Source organism: Vipera berus (assembly GCF_964194415.1).
Source record: "Vipera berus genome assembly, chromosome: 6".
NCBI classification, from domain to species: domain Eukaryota; kingdom Metazoa; phylum Chordata; class Lepidosauria; order Squamata; family Viperidae; genus Vipera; species Vipera berus.
The window spans coordinates 37,024,932-37,040,152 of record NC_138208.1 but is presented as its reverse complement, the minus strand read 5'-3'; the positions used below and the strand labels follow the sequence as shown (position 1 = coordinate 37,040,152).

The window sequence follows — 15,221 nt, the reverse complement described above, 5'->3', positions numbered from 1 at the left end:
GATGCCTGGGAAAGGGCTGCCACCAGGGTGCTCGACCGTGTTGTACCCTTGCGACCCCTGACCCGGCGCAGATCCTGGTGGGCTCCATGGTTTTCTGTGGAGCTCCGGGAGATGAAGCGTCGGAGACGAGGTCTAGAGAGATGTTGGAGATCCAGCCGGTCTGAGTCTGACCGGTTGCGGTTAAAAAACTTTACAAGGTCTTATCTCACGGTGATGAGGACAGCGAAGTCTAATTACTTCGCTGCCCTCATCGCATCCGCAGATAATCGCCCGGCCGCCCTGTTTAGGGTGACTCACTCCCTCCTTAATCAGGAGGTGAAGGAGGAGCCCTTACAGGGGTGAGCCGAGGACTTTAGCTATCACCTGACGGACAAAATCGCTCAGATTCGAGCTGGTTTGGATTCTGACTGGGCAGAGACTGACGGGGAGGAATCGAGCAGTCTAGAGAATGTTACCTGGAGTGAATTCGATCCTGTGACCCCAGATGAGGTGGACAGGATCATGAGGAGACTGAGTTCCGTCATGTGTTTATTAGACCCGTGCCCCTCCTGGCTGGTATATGCAGCCCGGGAGGAGACACGAAGCTGGTTCCAGGCAGTAATAACTGCTTCTTTGAAGGAGGGTACCTTCCCTGCCGCCTTGAAGGAGGCAGTGGTGAGGCCCCTCCTCAAGAAGCCTACCCTGGACCCAGCTATTTTGAACAACTACCGTCCAGTCTCCAACCTTCACTTTCTTGCGAAGGTGGTTGAGAGCGTGGTGGCACTTCAGCTCCCTCTGTTCCTGGAGGAAACTGATTATCTGGACCTATACCAATCGGGCTTCAGGACCGGGTACAGCACGGAGACGGCATTGGTTGCACTGGTGAATGATCTCTGCCGGGCTCGGGATAGGGGTTGTTCTTCTGTCCTAGTCCTATTAGACCTCTCAGCGGCTTTTGATACCATCGACCATGGTATCCTACCGCGACGTCTCAGGGGGTTGGGAGTGGGAGGCACTGTTTTGCGGTGGTTTTCCTACCTCCTGGGCCGCTCGCAGTCGGTGTTGACGGGAGGGCAGAGGTCTGCCTCGAGGCCTCTCGTTTGTGGAGTTCCTCAGGTTTCGGTCCTCTCTCCCCTCTTGTTCAACATCTATATGAAGCCGCTGGGTGAGCTCATTCGTGGTTTCGGGGTGGGGTATCATCAGTATGCTGATGATACCCAGCTTTTTCTTTCCACCCCGAACCAACCCAGTGATGCCCTCGACGTGATGTCCCGTTGCCTGGAAGCGGTCCGGGTTTGGATGGGGAGAAACAGGCTTCGTCTCAATCCTGCCAAGACTGAGTGGCTGTGCATATCGGCATCTCAGACTAACCAATCTTTTCCATTGTTAACTATGGGGGGTGAGGTGTTACCCCCTGTTGATAGGGCCCGCAACCTGAGTGTCCTCCTGGATTCACGGCTCAGTTTGGAAGATCATATAGGAGCCGTGGCCAGGGGGGCTTTTGCCCAGGTTCGCCTGGTGCGCCAGTTACGGCCCTATCTGGACCGAGATGCGCTATGAACAGTCACCCATGCGCTCGTGACCTCCCGGCTAGACTACTGCAATACTCTCTACATGGGGCTGCCCCTGAGGACCACTTGGAGGCTTCAGCTGGTGCAGAATGCAGCCGCGTGAGTTGTGATGGGAGTCTCCCAATACTCCCATGTAACACCTCTTCTCCGCGAGCTGCATTGGCTTCCGGTTGCCCTCCGGGTGAGATTCAAGGTGCTGGTGATGACCTATAAAGCCCTAAATGACATGGGCCCAGATTATCTAAGGGAACACCTGCCAGCGTCAATTTCCCATCGTCCTGTGCGCTCCCACAGGGAGGGCCTCCTCAGGGTACCGCCGGTCAAGGATTGCCAACGGGCGATCCACAGGGGGAGGGCATTCTCTGTGGGCGCGCCTGCCCTATGGAATCAACTGCCAACGGAACTCCGGACTGCCCCCGACCTTCGTTCTTTTTGCCGGGACCTAAAAACCTGGCTCTTTGAGCTATCTGGTCTGGACTGAGGGGTTTAATGTTTTTAAATTGTGATTTAATTTTTGCGGCTAGACTTAATTTAATTTTATTTTAATTTTATATTGGATTGTTTTTAAATTTTGCCTTGTAAACCGCCCTGAGTCCTTTGGGAATAGGGCGGTATATAAACCGAATAAACAAACAAACAAACAAACAAACAAACAAATAAATAAATAAATAAATAAATAAGAAGAAATATCCTGACAGTTAGAACAATTACTGAATGGAATGACCTGCCTCCAGAAGTTGTGGGTGATTCAAAACTTGAGGTTTTTAAGAAGAAATTGTACAACCATTTGTGTCAGAATCCATTTACATCACATTTCATAATTGTATAGGTAGAACAACGTGCTATTACTGGGGATTCTGCCATCTCTCCGAGGGGGGGGGAGAGGATGGTTACTAAAGCGATTTTCAAACAACAGGGGATGTTTTAACGGGGGAAGGGAGGGGGACAGACAGATCTGGTTTGTGTCTTCATTTACAACTGAAAAAGGGAAGCAATAACCATAAAACCAAGGAGAGTTCCCTTTCCCATGGAAGGACCTGACACCTAGCAACTGACGACAGCCTGACCAAATGGATGAGGGGAGGGACTGGAATGGGAATGGTTTATATAGGATTGAAATGTAACTTTTCTCAGATTCCGTCTTGTATTCCCACAATCGATTCCTTCCTAGTAAACATTTTCCTTTTGGACTAAACTTGCATCCAAGAGTTCTTATTTCCTAAGATGTGGATTGAGGTGGGTCCTGACAGTAGACGGAATCTGCTTTAAGAGTCAACCTGGAAGGGAAAAACCTTACCGGGGGACTTTGCAACAAATGCAAATGTCTGGCGACGAAGCAAGAGAGGAGGGAAGCCCCATGGAGGGGGAGTCTTCCCCCCAAATGGAATCCCAGAGACAATGGGAAACTGAAGCAGCATATTCCCCCGGGGAAGAAGCGGTGGAGCAGTACGACCGAAAACCCCGGTGGTCGATGGGCGTTGGAAGGAAAAGTGAGTGGGAAAAGGCTTTGGGAGAAAAGACCCTGAGGCGTAGTAACCACCAACCGGAATGGAGGCAAGAGATGGAGAGTTCCCTGCACGCCAGCGAGGAGGAGCGGATCCTGGAAAAGGCCATTGATCTGATGAAAGCAACCCTGAGTTCACTCAGGGAGGAGAGAGCTGAAAATCGCAACCGAGGCAGCGCCTGGGGACGCAACTGGAAAGGTAACGGAGGGGATCCAACACCTGAAACCCCGGGGCCATCCCCGGGGCCCCCCAGAACCACAGATGGGGACCAGGATGACCAGGATGAGGAGCGATACCGGCCACGGCGCAGACAACGCTCCAGCCAAAGACTCCCGCCCCTGGAAGTCAAATTCAAGGGGGAGCCATCACGACTGGGATTTTTCCTAACCCAAGTCCTCAGCTACATGGAAGAGTATGGACGGGACATCCCCAGTGACAAAACACGCATCCGAATTGTGCAATCTGCCCTGGACGGGATGGCTGCAGACTGGGTGGTGAACTTGCATGACTCCAACGCCCCAGAACTCAACGACTTCAACCGATTCATGTCATCTTTGAGGCGACGGTTCGAGGATCCTTTGGCTGACCGTAAGGCCCGGGAGAGAATCAAAACGGTGAGGCAGGGCAGGCGAGCAGTGGCTGATTATACCCAAGAATTCCGAGCCATTGCCAGCAAGCTGAACTGGCCAGAAGACATCCTCCTTAGCCATTTCAAAGACGGTCTGAACTACGACCTGTATGATGCTTGCCTGCCTCGAGGAGACCCACCCCACCTTGACGACTGGTACATCCTGGCGGAGGAAGTGGAAATAGACCTACTGAAGAGACACCGCAGAGGAAAACCATGGGGCCGCCTGCCACCCGAGCAAACACGCGAGGGGGAAAACCCACCAGCCACAGCCAAAAAATCAACAAGTTGCTTCAACTGCGGGAGAGAGGGCCACCGTGCTGCAGAATGTCGTTCAAAAGCCCCCCCACGAAAACCAGAGGCATCATCCTCCAAGAAGCCGGGGAAGCCCCAAGGCAACACAAAAGAATCTTCCATGAAGGGGACAGAGGCTGTAGAGTCCACAATTCCTGCCAGGAACTGGGACTGGACTCCGGCCTGCACCGCAGGGACGGTGGACAACTCGGAAGACAGCTCAGAGGGAGAACCATTGGTAAGTGGACCCCTTCCACCCATACTTAAGACAGTGACTATATTAGCTTTCCCTATGCCTGAAGCAGCCAAAATAAAAGCTCTGATAGACTCTGGGTGCATCCGCTGCCTTATCAGCCCAACGCTGGTGGAGAGATTGAGCATCCCAGTGAGGAGGCTAAAACATCCAATCTCTTTTAGTCAATTAGATGGGACAATAGCAGGGGGAGGACCAGCCACCCTAGCCACTTTACCAATCCACCTATCACTGGGGCCCCATGAGGAGGACATAACGTTTATAGTGGCCCCAGGCATGGAATGCCCAATGATCCTAGGACTGGAATGGCTGAAGAAATGGAACCCCAGGATAAACTGGAGGACAGCAGAACTCAACTTCCCAAAGGGGGGGCAGAAGAACGTAGACTCCAAAAGCATCCCCCCAACCCAGAGGGAGGAGACAGCAGCAGTGGGGAAAGAGAAGGGATTACCAGAGATACCAGAGGAATACAGGGACCTGGCTGAGGTTTTCAGTGAGGAAAGAGCAGATGAGCTTCCCCCCCACCGCCCCACAGACTGCACCATAGAATTCAAACCTGGGGCAAAACTCCCAAAACCCAGGATGTATGCCATGAGCCCAAGGGAAATGGCAGAAATGGAGAGATTCATAAAGAAAAACTTAGAAAGAGGATTTATTGAGCCTGCCAAACCCAAAGTGGCCGCCCCGGTTCTGTTCAGGGAGAAGAAGGATGGGTCCTTTCGTTTGGTTGTGGACTATAGAAATTTGAACACAATTAGTGAATGTAATCTGTACCCCCTTCCCCTAATGAAGGATATGTTATCCCACCTATCGAAAGGAAAGATTTTTACCAAACTAGACCTGAGGGAAGCATACTACCGTATTAGGATTAAGGAAGGAGACGAATGGAAGACTGCATTCAACTGCCCAATGGGGTGCTATCAATTCAAAGTATTGCCATTCGGACTGCAAGGGGCCCCCGCAGTCTTTATGCAATTAATTAATGACGTGCTGAGAGAGCACCTATATAAGGGGGTCCTGGTTTACCTCGATGACATCCTTATCTTCACAGAAACCAAAGAGGAACATATCAAACTAGTCAGAGCAGTCCTGAAGAAGTTGCGAGCTGCCCACTTATATGCTAAATTATCGAAGTGTGAATTCCATCAGGAAAAAATCGACTACCTGGGATATCGCATATCTCCAGAGGGCATCGAAATGGACCCTGAGAAGGTCAGGGCAGTACTAGAGTGGGCACCCCCCCGCACACGGAAGCAATTGCAAAGTTTCCTGGGGTTTGCAAACTTCTACCGCCAATTCATCCCCGCATTTGGTCAAATAGCCATGCCCCTCACAAATTTGTTGAAAACGAAGGGGGGGTCACCCGTGAAACCCAGCCAGCCTCTGAAATGGTCAATGGAATGTCAAGCAGCATTTGAGAGGCTAAAGAGACTTTTTTCTGCTGAACCTGTCCTAAAACACCCAGATCCCGACAAACCTTTTGTAATACAGGCAGATGCGAGTGATGTAGCGGTAGGAGCCGTACTATTACAAGAAAATGATGGGGGAACATTGCAACCATGCGCATACACATCCAGAAAACTCACAGAAACAGAACAACGCTGGCCAATATGGGAAAAAGAGGCATTCTCGTTGAGGTGGGCATTACTAACATGGCGCCAATTTTTAGAAGGAAATAAAATACCTTTCCAGGTCTGGACAGACCACAAAAATTTGGAAGCACTAAAAACGCCCAGGAAGCTCACTCCTAAGCAAGCCCGCTGGTCCCAACATTTTCACCGATTCAATTTCACTCTCAAACACTTACCGGGGGGAAAGAACTTCCTGGCAGATGCATTATCCCGCATGCCCCAATATAACAGCACAAGAGTTACTGACTTTAAACCACTTGTACCGGAACAACAACTGGCAGCACCAGTCACCACCAGGGCACAAGAAAAAATGAAGCCGAAGGTAGATAGCCAAACTGGAATAGAATTCAGGAAATCTTTGGAAAGTGATGAATGGTTCCAGAAAAATAAACATGTGTGCACAATTAAAGATGGACTGCCGTGGGTGGGGGAGAAGCTATATATACCTGCCACACAGAGAATCAATTTCATGCAACTGTGCCATGATACAAAATCAGCAGGACACTTTGGCTTTGTAAAAACCTTACACTTAACTAAAAGGCAATTTTGGTGGCCATCTATGAAAAAGGACATAGAAAGCTATGTGGGTAGCTGTCAAATTTGCGCGATGGCCAAAAGACTGCAAGGGAAACCGCCAGGCCTGTTACAACCGGTGGCAAACCCCTCAGCCCCATGGAAAGAAATAGCCATGGATTTTATCGTAGAACTGCCAGAAAGTAATGGAAACACCGTAGTCTGGACTGTCACAGATCTGTTCTCTAAGCAAGTACATTTCATACCTTGCCAAAAAATCCCGACTGCAAAAGCATTAGCAAAACTTTTTGTACAGCATATTTACAGATTGCACGGGGTACCACAACGCATCATATCTGACAGAGGGGTGCAATTTACATCGGCATTTTGGAAAGAATTTTTATCCCTCTTAGGAACCACCCAAGGACTGTCATCTAGTCACCATCCTCAGACAGACGGAGCTTCTGAAAGACTTAATAATATACTTGAACAATATCTGAGATGCTATATTAATTTTCAGCAGTCCGACTGGGCGGACCTACTGCCTTTTGCAGAAGTAGCATATAATAATGCAGTCCACTCAAGCACAGGTTACACTCCTTTTCAAGTAGCTACAGGCCAGAGTTTCAACCCAATACCAGAACTAACCCCAAAAGAACCGGTTATCCCTGATCTGAAGGAATGGATTGCTCAATTACAAAATACATGGCCAATCGTTAGGAAAGCGTTGGAAGATGCCAGAAAAGCATACAAGACACAGGCAGACAAAAAAAGAACCGATCCCACACCATTTAGGGTAGGAGAGATGGTATATTTATCCACAAAATACCTGAAATCACTCCAACCCTGTAAAAAACTAGGACCAAAATATATTGGACCCTTTCCAATTAAAAGAATCATAAACCCAGTAACAGTTGAATTAGAACTACCCAAAAATCTTAGACGAATACACCCAACCTTCCACTGCAGTCTATTAAAGAGAGAACAACAATCTCCACTACGAGAAAAAATCCCACCACCACCACCCCCCATCATGGTGGAAGGAGAACAACATTTTGAAGTGAAAGAAATCTTAGATTCCAGAAAACACCATGGAACGATACAATATTTAGTGGCATGGAAACACCTCCCCTCCTCAGAAAACGAGTGGGTTAACAAACTCCATGTTAAAGCACCTAAGTTGCTTAAGAGGTTTCATACAGAATATCCAAACAAACCAGGCTAACATTTATATGTTTTCTTTCCCCACAGATGGACTCATCTTTTTTCTGAAAGGAGAGCCGAATGTCAGAATCCATTTATATCACATTTCATAATTGTATAGGTAGAACAACGTGCTATTACTGGGGATTCTGCCATCTCTCCGAGGGGGGGGGAGAGGATGGTTACTAAAGCAATTTTCAAACAACAGGGGATGTTTTAACGGGGGAAGGGAGGGGGACAGACAGATCTGGTTTGTGTCTTCATTTACAACTGAAAAAGGGAAGCAATAACCATAAAACCAAGGAGAGTTCCCTTTCCCATGGAAGGACCTGACACCTAGCAACTGACGACAGCCTGACCAAATGGATGAGGGGAGGGACTGGAATGGGAATGGTTTATATAGGATTGAAATGTAACTTTTCTCAGATTCCGTCTTGTATTCCCACAATCGATTCCTTCCTAGTAAACATTTTCCTTTTGGACTAAACTTGCATCCAAGAGTTCTTATTTCCTAAGATGTGGATTGAGGTGGGTCCTGACAATTTGTCTGAAATGGTATAGGGTTTCCTGCTTGAGCTGGGGATTGAACTGGAAGACTTTCAAGGTCCCTTCCAATTCTGTTAAATTATTCTGTGCAATGCCTAACCCTCCCATCGTATTCACCTACAGTTGCCAAGTCCACCTGAACTCAGAGATTACTCCCCTCAATCAATATATAGAAGGAAGAGAGAATAACCAAGATAAAAATAAAGCAAGGGTAAGGAATAGTGGATAGACATAGAAAGAGAGAGAAGCTGATATAAAAGAGTTCAATCCACCAGGCAATCAGTTGTTTCCAAGTGATGGTTAATCATACGACTAATACAGCCACGTGAGTGGTGATGGGGGTCTCCCAATACTCCCATATAACACCTCTGCTCCGCGAGCTGCATTAGCTTCCAGTTGCCCTCTGGGTATTTGTATTTGTATTTTTGTATTTTATTAAATTTGTATACCGCCCTTCTCCCGAAGGACCCAGGGCGGTGAACAGGGTGAGATTCAAGGTGCTGGTGATGACCTATAAAGCCCTAAATGGCATAGGTCCAGATTATTTATGGGAGCACCTTCTGCTGGCGTTAACTTCCCATCGTCCTGTGCGCTCCCACAGAGAGGGCCTCCTCAGGGTGCCGTCAGCCAGGGAATGCCGACTGGCAGCCCCCAGGGGGAGAGCATTCTCTGTGGGTGCGCCTGCCCTCTGGAACCAGCTCCCTGTTGAGCTCCGGATGGCTCCCGACCTTTGCTCCTTTCGCCGCGACCTGAAAACTTGGTTATTTGAGCTTGCCGGCCTGGACTGAGGGATTGAAATTTTAAATTTTTAGAATGTGATTTATTTGTTGGGGCTAATTTAATTTAATTTATTTTTAACTTTGTATATTGTGTTTTAATTGCCCTGTACACCGCCCCGAGTCCTTCGGGAGAAGGGTGGTATATAAATCCAATAAAATAAATAAATAAAAATAAATAATGTCTCATAGCTTTTCAGTAGAATATCTGCGGCCATTTGTACTTCCTACCCATTACTTTGTTTTCAGTAGCTTTTTCTATTTTTATGAGGGATTGTTAGATCAATTCACAGACACTTATTTTTTGGGGGAAAACCCTAGTCTTCATATTTGTAAGCAAATCTAAAATTGTTGAGTTTCTCATTTTGCCTATGCCCAAACTGGGACACTTTATCTGCAAATAATATCATTAGGATTAGTATTTATTAAATTTATATTCCGCCCTTCTCCCTAAGGACTCAGGGTGGCTCACAACAATAAAAATTAAGAGACATAAAATACAAAAATTAAAGAATTAAACAATGAATATAAGAAATACGGGACAATTTACACAATAAAAACCAAATTAAAAACCATGGTCAGTCCAGGCCCGCTTGTTGGAACAACCATGTCTTCAGGTCACAGTGGAAGGATCGAAGGTCAGGGGCCATCCGCAGCTCTGGAGGCAGTTCATTCCAGAGGGTTGGCGCGCCCACAGAGAAGGCTCTCCCCCTGGGAGTCGCCAGCCGGTATTACCTGGCCGATGGAACCCTGAGGAGGCTGACTCTGAGTCATTCTCTAGTTGTTAAAGTTTCTAGTTATGAAAAAAACAAAAACACATGGAATCTTCATTCATACCTCCTCATTTCTGTATTTTCCCATCCAATAAACTGGATCACCAGGAAAACCTATAAATTTACCCTTAAAGAATGCAATGTAGAAACACGAAGAATAATAGTTGACAAATTGAAATAAAAACATCTTCGTAGTTAGGCTATTTTCATAATCAGTCTGCGTCCTTGGTATTTCTGCAGTTTACAAGCAAAGGAGAGAGAAATTGTTAATCCAAGAACAATTTTGTGCCAAATATATTGTGTTATAGCCTAAATACATTATTTGGGCTATTCCAATATGTAATTGAGGGACGCGGTGAGTCAGTGGGTTAGGATGCTGAGCTTGTCGATCAGAAGGTCGGCAGTTTGGCGGGTCGAATCCCAAGTGCCGCGTAACAGAGTGAGCGCCTGTTACTCGCCCCAGCTTCTGCCAACCTAGCAGTTCGAAAGCACGTAAAAATGCAAGTAGAAAAATAGGGACCACTACGGTGGGAAGGTAACAGTGTTCCGTGCGCCTTTGGCATCTAGTCATGCCGGCCACATGACCACGGAGACGTCCTCAGACAAGCGCTGGCTCTTCGGCTTTGAAACGGATATTAGCACCGGTCCCTAGAATTGGAAACAAGTAGCATGCATGTGCGGGGGAACCTTTACCTTTACCTTTTTAATATTTAATTATTACGATGTTATTATCTTTTCTTCTTTTACCATGTGATCAACTGGTAAAAGTTATACATGTGTGTTCTCGCTAGCATCGTTTAGGATAGGCATTCTATTAAGAGCCATGGTGGCGCAGTGGTTAGAATGCAGTATTGCAAGTTAGCTCTGCCCACAGGCAATGTTTGATCCTAACTAGCTCAAGGGTGACTCCTCCTTCCCTAACCCTAACCCTAACCCTTCTGAGATTAGTAAAATGAGGACCCAGATTGTTGGGGGCAATATGCTGACTCTGTGAACCACTTAGGGAGTGCTATAAAGCACTATGAAATGATATATAAGTCTAAATGATATTGCAATTGCTAACTGTGCACCTTTCAAAAATTGATTCCAAAGAAGAGTTTTAGACCAGGCACAAAGATGAAGACAGCATACTTAGATATTCATAAAAGCAACTCAACTTTTTTTTTTAGATTTCTTCATCTGCCTGAAAAATATTGTTGTTGCTTTAAGGAATTTACTTTTTAAAGTTGAAGCTTTTGACAGGTTACTGGTATTACTTAATACATTTTACTCTGGATATTGTATAGAATGTTATAACCTTACCAAAGTCAGTAATCATGATTGCTACTTTCTCATAAATAATGTTCAGAATCATAATAATGATGAAGTTGAGCACTGAAGCAGATACTGAAGTTGCTAATTGTGGAGTCAAGTACTTTTGTATTGTGTCTGTTCCATTGATGTGCCTTGGCAGCGTTGCAGAAAACACCAGGAAAACAGAAAGTCTGTAAACAATTATACCAACAACAGATGCAAGAATGAGCAGAATCTAAAAGAAAAAGGCAAAAGATACATTCTTAACTTAGACATACTTTCCTAGACATAACAACTTCCTTCATAAGCATATCCATTTTTCTTAGTTTCATAAGAGACTCCCAAATAAATTCTAGGAGAAATTATATAGAAAACCTCCAAGGTCCTTTACAATTCTATTATGCTATTATGCCGTTACTCTTTTTTTCTAATTTTTCAAAACTTTTTTCTAATTTTTTCATTGTTCAAGTAAGATTTCCCCCCCACACACATTTCAATGTTTTTTCTTTGGTATTCCACAATATGTTTCGTGCTCAACTTACATTCTCTTAACTTTTAACTGAAGCAGAAATATGGGTAAGATTAAAAACTAATGGAGATGAACAGGCAAAAAAAGCTATTCATGCATAACAAGATACTCTGTGGGTCTTCAAGTTAGTGATTCCTGGCAACTGCCCAAACAAATCTCTCTGGTTTTTTCTTGGCAAAATTTTTGAAAGTGGCTTGCCCTTGCCTGCTTCCTAGGACTGAGTGGGTATGACTGGCTCAAAGTCAGCCATCTGGATTTGTGCCTAAGGTGGCACTAGAACTCATGACTTCCCATTATCTAGCCTCATGCCTTAACTACTACACCAAACTGACTGTCAGAACAAGGTATTCTTTCCTAAATGTGCTTGGAAAAAGACAATTTCTCAAATCTATTTGGGAACAATTTAGCATTTTTTGATACTGAACCACACAAATTGAACAAGAAATAAATAGGGAAATAGAGAAAAAAGGAATGTGATTTATCTTTAAAATTACTCACTTTGCATTCACTACAAGCAATAACAAGCTTAATAAAATGTTTTAAAATGTTTAAAAAACACTACACTAAAATTTAAAACAGAGACTTCTAAGTACATTTTTTTCCTGAGAACAAATTGGAAGAGCAAATAGCTATTGTGCAAAAGCATAACATCTGTTCATTCACACACACACACACACACACACACACGACTAAATCAGCTAATGCAAAGATTGCTGTACTGTGTTTCTAAAAAATTAAGCTGATATACAATCTGTACCAAGAGGAAGAAAGAGAGGATCTGAAATTAAGAAATCAAGCAGAAGAAACGAGGCAAAACCCCAGAAACAGTCATCATGGGTAGTTTAGCAATGAAGAAATATAGCAGATTGCAGAAAGAAACAAGAATAAGAAATAAGAAGAAAAAGAAAAGAAAATAATAAGAAATCAAAAACAAAAGGAAACAGAGGTCCAAGAAAAAAGGTACCAGACTGCTGGTAAGGGGAAAAGAGACAAGCTGTGCAGGTATGTGAATGGGCATGTATGTATATATATGTTTTTAAAATGTTTAAAAAACACTACACTAAAATTTAAAACAGAGACTTCTAAGTACATTTTTTTCCTGAGAACAAATTGGAAGAGCAAATAGCTATTGTGCAAAAGCATAACATCTGTTCATTCACACACACACACACACACACACACACGACTAAATCAGCTAATGCAAAGATTGCTGTACTGTGTTTCTAAAAAATTAAGCTGATATACAATCTGTACCAAGAGGAAGAAAGAGAGGATCTGAAATTAAGAAATCAAGCAGAAGAAACGAGGCAAAACCCCAGAAACAGTCATCATGGGTAGTTTAGCAATGAAGAAATATAGCAGATTGCAGAAAGAAACAAGAATAAGAAATAAGAAGAAAAAGAAAAGAAAATAATAAGAAATCAAAAACAAAAGGAAACAGAGGTCCAAGAAAAAAGGTACCAGACTGCTGGTAAGGGGAAAAGAGACAAGCTGTGCAGGTATGTGAATGGGCATGTATGTATATATATATACATGTGTGATATGTATTTGTGTATGTATGTGTGTGCATGTATGTATATACAGGTAGTCCTCGACCTACAACAGTTTGTTTAATGACCATTTAAAGTTACAGTGGCACTGAAATTAGTTAGAATGGCACTGAAAAAACCCAGTTATGACCATTGCGGCATCCCCACGGTCACGTGAATAAAATTTGAACCCTTGGCAACTGACTCATATTTATGACAGTTGCAGTGTCCCAGAGTCATGTGATCTTTTTTTTTTAATTTTTAATTTTTATTTTATTCAAAGACAAATAATACAAACATAACACATATAAGTCTAAATAAAAAACAATATAAAAAAGCCACAAATACTACAGTGTACCCACCCCCATGGAGACCATTTTTATTACCTATATTTCTTCTCATATAACAACTAACAATATACAATATATTTCAATTGTGCCCTTATCTCCTCCAAAACAGCATATATTCTTGAGCAAGTTTATTCCCTTTGCCTTCTACCAAGATTGTTTTTATAAAATCATACCATATTTCAAAATTATTTACTTTAATCATCCCTTTTTAAAATTTAATTTCTGTTATTAATATCATTTATTGCCATATTCCATACTTCATTATACCACTCATTTCTTTGAATAACCCAATTCCATCTCCAATATTTAACCATCACTAATCTAGCAGCCATTATCAAATTTACAATCAATTCCTTTTTTGCTTCATTTATATTTTGTTTTTCCACCAGTAACAGTAATGCAATCTTCGGTGACATAGCTAAATTTATCTTCAAAAGTTCTCTAATTTCCCTAAACACCATGTCCCATATCTTTTGTGCGCTATCACAATCCCACTACATATGTTTATATGTTCCAATCTCTTTCTCGCACCTCCATCAAATATTTGTATATTTAACATCTATTTGATTTAATTTATGTGTTGTTAGGTTCCACCTCCATATCACTTTATATCCATTTTCCTTAACTCTAACAGACATATTCTTATATACTCTTCTGTTCCAAATATTTTTCCAATCTTAATCGTTTATTTCTCCTAAATCTGTTTCCCAATTAATTTTAAACCTTTTGCGTGATCTTCTAGTTCAGTTAATATTCTGTAAATTTTGCCAATTCTTCCTTTACCTATATATTCTTCATTTTCCTCACTTTCTTTTATAATATTTCAAATTTTGTTAACTGTCTATCTTTCACCTCGAATTTTTCTTCCATTTTTATCTATTTCTCTAATTGTATTAAATTCAACCACCTCTAGGGCTGCTTCTGTTGTGAGTTAATAAACATGCTTGCAGACTTCCGGGTGGTGCTTCAGCAGCATGGACGGTCAAAATCGACCACCAGCCCTCTGATCCTGTAAAAGCCACGGAGCAGCCGACAATCAGCTGTTCTGTGGCTGAAAACCCTTCCCCTCGGGCGAAGAGGGGAAGGGGAGATTCCAGGTAGGGGTAGAGCTCCCCTAGAGCCCCAGAGTGTTTATTCTGGGGCTTGGAGGGTGAGAGCTCCCCCGAAGCCTGGAAACACTCCGGATCGGAGGATTTCTCTGCTTCAAAGCAGAGCAAGACGCTGAATCCACTCCTGCTGGACTTGACTTTATCTGATGCTGTACTCTCTTATATTAGAACATGCACTGATAGTGTAACAATGGATAAGTGCATTAGAGTTTACGGGAACTGTAAACCCTGGATGACTGCAGAGATACGAACATTCCTGAGAGCCCGGGATTCTGCCTTTAAGGCAGGGGACAGAGACAGAGACAGAGAGGCCAGGGCAAATCTCAGAAGAGGCATTAGGATGGCAAAACAACAATACAAACAAAAGGTGGAGAACCATTTAGCGAACAACGATCCGAGGCAAGTATGGCAGGGACTGCAGCACTTAACCAACTATAAGGGCAGCATGAGGAGCATGGCAAACACCGATGCCTCGTTGGCTGAGGAGCTGAATATCTTCTTCGCCCGCTACAAGGTTAAAAGACCAGACCCCGTAGCCTTTGCTGGCCGGCCTTCTGACTCTCAGCCACTCACCCTGTGTGAACACCAAGTGAGAGCTGTATTGAAGGCTGTGAATCCCAGCAAAGCAGCAGGCCCAGATGGGGTGCTGGGGATAGTGGTCAGGAATTGTGCCGATCAATTAGCAGGGGTCCTGACAAGGATTTTTAGCATCTCCTTGCAAACGGCATGTGTACCATTG

The 15,221-nt window shown here is 44.1% G+C and overlaps 1 protein-coding gene across 1 annotated transcript in view; it reads right to left on the bottom strand.

Moving 5' to 3' along the window:
- The window catches only part of ANO6 (anoctamin 6), a 164,563-nt gene that overhangs the window by 20,978 nt on the left and 128,364 nt on the right, over window positions 1–15,221 (bottom strand). The window contains exons 13-14 of the mRNA XM_081330946.1: window positions 10,975–11,200; window positions 9,737–9,906 (exon numbers count right to left, since the gene is read on the bottom strand). Coding sequence (XP_081187072.1) covers window positions 9,737–9,906; window positions 10,975–11,200 — 396 coding nt within the window. The remainder of the gene's footprint in view (window positions 1–9,736; window positions 9,907–10,974; window positions 11,201–15,221) is intronic.